Raw genomic sequence first — 6,341 nt, forward strand, 5'->3', positions numbered from 1 at the left:
TTACCTCAAGGGTACTATAGCCGAAGGTTGGAATTTAACCCGCGATCTGTGAGTCTGAAGGTAGCAGCTCTATACACTGTGCGACCAACTGTTTAAGAGTTTCAAAAAGTTTTCTTGAAGACACTGTCTTTGAAATCTGAAAGTTTTCTATGTAATAGTGAATACTGGGCATGTAAATTGAAAAGAGATAAATGTCATTCATAAAAGTAAAAGTTTCGTAAGTGATGGTAAAGCAATATGGGAGAGCTCCATTTAACACAGTATCTTCTGTATAAGGACAGTTTGCTGTTGATTTCATCTTAAATTTGATTTTATCTTACTTACAGGAAGCCAGCTGCTGAAACTCTAAAGACAGACCTTCCTGGAAGACTTATCAGCCGCTGCCGAGTTTGCTTGAAACAATGAAGACTCATCTCTGACAAGTGGGGAGTGATTTTGATCTTGCTGTTTCATACACACCAGCAGGATAGATGGACAATAGGACGGCAGAGGAGCACCGAAGAGACAAGTCTGCTGATGAGACTCCATCCAGTCATACTGCTCAATTCAAGCTTTTATTTTCTGTGAGCCATTGAGAAAATGTTGTCATTACAATATTCAAATCAGAAAGGCCATTTCCTTTCAGTTTCTGATTAATTTTGTAGAGCTTTGTTTAATTTTGTAATATGACCTCAGGTAATAAAATGCTCAATATGTCCACCCTTTGCTTCCCAGTCACACTCATCGGTTCAGCATTTTAGGGTTTGTGCTTCATGTCCAGTGTGGAATTCACCACAAGCTACCAGAAATGGTAGGAGACATGTTAGAGCTGTTTGCACAAACATTTATGCATGTATAGTTATTTTCAATTATCTGCTATACTTAATGAAAAGGGTCCAGTGAACCATTTCCAGAGGATTGGGGAGCAGGACAAAGAGATGCATAAGCCAAAGTAAGTTAGAGGGACAGTTGGCCCAAGAGCAATTCCACAGCTGGGAAGTGGTCAAATGGTGGTTTTTATAGCTAAGTGTTCCAACTGAGGTTGGGTGTTATGTGCTTTACTGGAGCTAGTTGCTGCTGGTTGAGGTGCAGGCATGGTTGTCACAACTCCAAGAGATGGACTGTACAGAGGAAACGGGAAAATAATTTAAGCAACATTTCAAGATGGAGCGACTGACATACAACTGAATTTCAGATACAGCTACTTGTTTAGATGTCTTTATAACAGCAATAATTTTATTATACAATATTTACATTATTTGTTAATTTTATCTAGTGATTTTTTTTCTCATATTTACATTTTCCCTTATTCACTTTCCATACAGCAGATAATGTACTGAACACGGAGCGGGTGTTACATCTGAAGAAGAAAATGACATAGAAATAGACAAAATTTGTCTCTTCAGAGATGGTGTTTCAGCCCACAAAGTAATAATATTTCAACTGGAGGAAATATGTTGGATTCATCTGAAAATTTAAGAATTTACAAAAACAAGTTATTCAGTTCTGCTTTTACGAGTGGCACATGATAATCCATCGGATCTAGCAGAACCTGTTTGATATTTCAGGAGCCATCCTATCACTATTTCATGCCAGGAGGTCCTTTTTTAAATACTCACTTTTGGATCAAAAATTTGGAAAGAGTGATAAAACATCTCCATCTGATGGACATTTTTAGCATTGCAGATTTAGATTTACCAGTTATTTCTGTTAATAGGCTTCTCTTTGGCAGATTTATGAAAGCTTTGCTCTCACATTAACTAGTTTTACCTGTAGTTTCTGAAAGGTGGATGGACCTGCTGTGAGATGGAGGATCACGGACTTGGAAAGATGGATTGAAGTGAGGAGGTATAGGGTGTGATTAGCAGAAATGTATGCAGAAAAAAAATATGGTTTTATCCATTCAAACTACAGAAAGTGGAGCGGTTCTTCATCGATGGTACTGTATTGGACTAGAACCTTAAGGTTAGAAATTTATGTGTATCTTTGCATATCTCAATCACAATGCTACTTTTTGTACTTGACCAGTCTATCTGTACAGAGTAAGATATTGAAGTAAAATGACAATGGGCAAGAAATTGAATCCCTCAGATTATGAAATATTTCCATTCCTAAAAACAGTGAGAATACCAAAATTTCAGATACCAATAGCCAACATCCCATTATTTGAAATGGAAAAAATAATAATGCTTTATCAACCCATTTGAAATCCCCTAAGTAATTTTCCCAAGTATGACTAAAATACTCTAAAACACCTATATAACTATCAACCCATGATTTCAGCATGATATAAATCATTTACATTTATTCATTTAGCACGCTTTTATCCAAAGTGACATAGACCTTGAAAAAAAATACAAAAGTTGTATTGTTGGCGAGTGCCATGACCGCTTTGAGCAGTAATCCCAATAACACCTAGAAGTCCTGTTTTGAGCCACCTGGCAGAAATCAGCACACCTGTTCCCAATGACACAATTGCAGAACAAGCTATAAAAGGCAAGCAGGACGCTTACAGAGTTGGAGGTCCTTGGTCAGTTCCCTGAGAAAGAGGAATGCACTGTGCTTTCTCCTAACACATGTCCACTTCTATGCTTCCACTTCATTATTCCCTGGTTCTCCTGTCACCGTTGACTGTTTTCAACATCCCCATTCCTTCACCATTGAGCCTTTTGAGGCTTGTTGTTGACCATTCTCTTTTTGTACTACAGTACCAACTTCTTGGAGCGTGTCAAGGTCCCACCACTGCAGATAAATTCTGCACTTTATTCATTACACTTTATCTCTCTTTAACATCCGGAGAGACAGATCTAGATGCAGACATGTGAACCAATTCATGATTATCAAACAGTTGGTAATTTGGTGTGTTTCCAGACAGTATGTTTCAGGAGCAAATTATGTTTTTCTAATATCCAGTAGATGGCAAAACATTAAATAATGAAATTTCTTTAAAAAAAAAAAACAAACTGGGAACTACAGTGTGTAACAGAGACCAGCTGCTCACATAGCAGTAATATATACACATAAACTATAACTAGTTGTGATTGACCAGTTCACCAGAAAAGCATGTTTTTAGAATGTGTTGAAAAAAATACACATGATAATGTGAAGACCATGGAAACTACACACAAAGACAACATGTCTGAAGTATCCCAGCAACCAAATTATTTGTTTAATTTGCAAAAAAAATTGTGTTTTAGTAATAATTAAATTATCAAAATCACTGTAAACATTACAATGCATTGTGTACAAAAAAGTACACTTGAAGAAATACAATCATAAAAACCTTTGTCTGTTTAATCAGATAAATGTTTACTGGAATGAAATACACTTAACCTGCAACTTCTTAAATAACCCCAATGTTGAGAATATGGTTTATATGTACATGTTGTTTCAAATGTGTTTCTTCCTCTGTTTAGTCTGTAAAAGGGAAATAAGTACACTGATTAAATTGTGGTAGGTCAAATAATGAAAAAGAAACTGTTCCTTTTACTTGTGAATTGTTTTTCATTTAAAATGTCAAAATAATTGATTTATTTCATGTTTTTTTTTTTTATTATTGATTATACTAAACTATGCTGAAATGCTTATAGTTTTACAAGTTATAGTTGAACATGATTATAGTTTTACTGCCGTAGTTTTACAACAGTAATCTTTTAACTGCTTAAGGTGCACCTAACAATGTGGCCAAAAGAGAGCAGTGCAACACTACAACATGTGCTAGGTAATATTGTTCACATGCATTTACAATGTGAATGTTCAGTTTGAGGCTGTCTCCATAATGAATATAGATCAAATTTCCTATCCAACATGTTTTCCTCTACAACTGAAAATTGAGATTCATTAAAGATGTATCAGAGACTAAAGCAAAATTAGCAGCACACTATTTCCTGCAGCTATGAATTATGTATGAAAATGCTGAATACTCAGTGCTCTCTTCATGTATGAAATGGAGCAATATGAAGTTTTTTTTTTTTTTCCCAGTCATTCCTATTCTTGTCATGTGGATATATTCTTACAACATTGTAACCCTTGGTTTGTATAATTTTCCCTAATTTCAACCATTTTTACAAAATGTAATTATGTTGGAAAATTGTGCATCATAATTATTCTCCATAAGTTCCATTAAAAGGACTAACATCCCCAAATTCATAAATAGGACCTCTGATGTCATTTTTCTTACTTTTTCTGGCTTTGTTTTTCAGACATTCCTGAGTTGTATTTGGTTTAGTTTAGAAGACAGGCTCACAACTCTGCACAGGTTAATTGAATTACTGGGACTGCTTTCACAAGTCAATAAACTGTGTAAGCATCCTTTGTGACTAAATGACTGAACAAAGAGAGTCCATGAGTCTCTAAGTGCTTTATGAAATAAAATGCCATCATTGCTGGGCACCCACTGGGAGGAGCTACACCACTTGTCAATCATTCTTTTCTATTGTCGAGAGACAGCTGAGGTTTAAAAGGGTCCTGACAGTGGTCTAACCAGCGAACCTCCAGCAGCAATCCAGACCGCTCCACTTCAGACCAGCACAGGCCCCATCATGAAGATCTGCCAAATCCACTGCACCCTGGTACTCTTGGGGCTTGTTCTGGGCCTGTTCTGCCCCATCGCTGCCTCACAACCAGACCTGCGCTACCGAAGCTTCCTCCAGAGAGCGCATGCTGCTGCCATGAGCCCACAGGTACTGTCTCTCCATTACCACGGTAGCACAGCATATTACCACTTTGCTCACAAGTAAGGCAAATCACTGTGGAGTCATAGGTGGGCCTTATATTGCTGTGAGCACAGAGATGAGGTACACAGCCAACAGGTTATAAATCTGCATAATGATATAGGGGTGCCCTTTATTTACATGGAGATGCAATGAGGTCTGGAGCAAGAATTTTATTTAATTTTTTCAGGTTCAGAGAAAGGTATGAACACCTTAACTGCAGATATAAATGGTCTTGTTTGTCAAATATTCATCAATGCTCTGTGTCCTCCGACAGCCAGTGATGTGTGAAATATCAAACAAATACAGTAAACAGTGAAATGACTGTGGCTAGGAATAGATTATGGGCATTACTGTATCTGCAGAGCAGGATGATTTGAAACAGATTTCTGTTCTGCTATTTAAACTAAAAACATTATTATTTATTTTGAAGAAAAAAGAAAGCATATGTCTTAACTGAATAACTTTACATAGTAAGAAAAGGGCATTTGAGTGTAAAATGGTATTCAATTTAAATACCAAATATAAAAATGAGTAAAAATTATAACCATCAATCCATTTTTACTAACTGCTTGTCCTGACCGTGGTTGTGGGGGTCCAGAGCCTATCACAGAAACAATGGGGGAAAGGCAGAGAGGGGCACTTTCTAGGCGAGATGCCAGTCCATCACCGGGTAGCCGCACACACACTCACACATTCACACACTACAGACAATTTAGTGTCACCAATAAATTATAACCAACAAGAATAATAATTCATGAGCAATTAAAAAACAGACAAAAACTATACTTACACCCAGTAAAAGGAAGGAAATGGGATACATTTTTACATTTACGTAAAGAAATCTGTCTGCTGTGTATCTATTTGTCTCCATGAGTGAGATAAGCAGACAGTGGGGGCATAGAATAACTATGTCTGTCAGTATGCAAGAGCTGGTGTGTGTGTGTGTGTGTGCCAGTAGCAGATCAGCTGTAGATATGTGATTTACAGAACAAAATCAATTAGAGAGTGATTGAGAAACTAATCTGTGCGTGTATGTGTAATATGCATGTGTGCATGTGTGTCATTTGCCTCATTTTTCTCCCATTGTCAGGACTGGAGCAAGCAAGCAGTGGAGAACCTCCTGTCCCAGCTGGCCCCTCCGCAGGGTGAGGTCCCCCAAGGAGAGGTATCTGCGGCAGATGAAGGGGAGGAGGTTCGTGTGGATTTGGAGCGCTCTTTGGACCCCAACAACCTGCCCCCACGTGAGCGGAAAGCTGGTTGCAAGAACTTCTACTGGAAGGGCTTCACCTCCTGCTGAGATCTCGCTGAGGCTTAAACTAGCTGTCGCAAAAACACCACACAAATTCATCATATGTTGTACCTGAATAATTCATACAATAAAGCGAAACGCTTAATTTGATTTAAGAAGCGTGTGGCCTCCTGGTTTGTTGGTGACCCAGAACACACACACTGCAGAAACCAAAGTGTGACATTGATTGGATTTTGCGATATCTGAGATCATAGGGGGCATTGTGTGGTGACACCACAAATGCTGATCAAAAAGGGTCCCTGGTGTGATGACACTGTGGGCACAATCCAAAGGAGGGGGAGTCTTCGTGCTAATGGAGCAGCAGCAGGCAACAGTTGCAAGAGCTCCGCTCGCCGCGT

The 6,341-nt window shown here is 38.2% G+C and overlaps 2 protein-coding genes across 2 annotated transcripts in view; both read left to right on the plus strand.

The window, feature by feature from the left end:
- col4a3 (collagen, type IV, alpha 3) overlaps positions 1–3,326 on the plus strand; it is a 60,307-nt gene extending 56,981 nt beyond the window's left edge. The window contains exon 52 of the mRNA XM_018732119.2: positions 327–3,326. Coding sequence (XP_018587635.1) covers positions 327–405 — 79 coding nt within the window. The 3' untranslated portion in view covers positions 406–3,326. The remainder of the gene's footprint in view (positions 1–326) is intronic.
- A 1,194-nt stretch (positions 3,327–4,520) lies between these two features.
- On the plus strand, positions 4,521–5,991 carry sst1.2 (somatostatin 1, tandem duplicate 2). Its single transcript, XM_018732112.2, has 2 exons — positions 4,521–4,661; positions 5,785–5,991. The coding sequence occupies exons 1-2, from the start codon at positions 4,521–4,523 to the stop codon at positions 5,989–5,991; spliced, it is 348 nt and encodes a 115-aa protein (XP_018587628.1).
- The last annotated feature ends 350 nt before the right edge of the window (positions 5,992–6,341 follow it).

Source organism: Scleropages formosus, chromosome 10 (assembly GCF_900964775.1).
Source record: "Scleropages formosus chromosome 10, fSclFor1.1, whole genome shotgun sequence".
NCBI classification, from domain to species: Eukaryota; Metazoa; Chordata; class Actinopteri; order Osteoglossiformes; family Osteoglossidae; genus Scleropages; species Scleropages formosus.

What these genes read in the sequence shown, in the direction of transcription:
- sst1.2 (XM_018732112.2), top strand. Translation starts at nt 4,521, where the DNA reads ATGAAGATCTGCCAAATCCACTGCACCCTGGTACTCTTGGGGCTTGTT. An exon ending in CTGCTGCCATGAGCCCACAG is followed by an intron (nt 4,662 to 5,784) that starts GTACTGTCTCTC and finishes TCCCATTGTCAG; the next exon opens with GACTGGAGCAAGCAAGCAGT.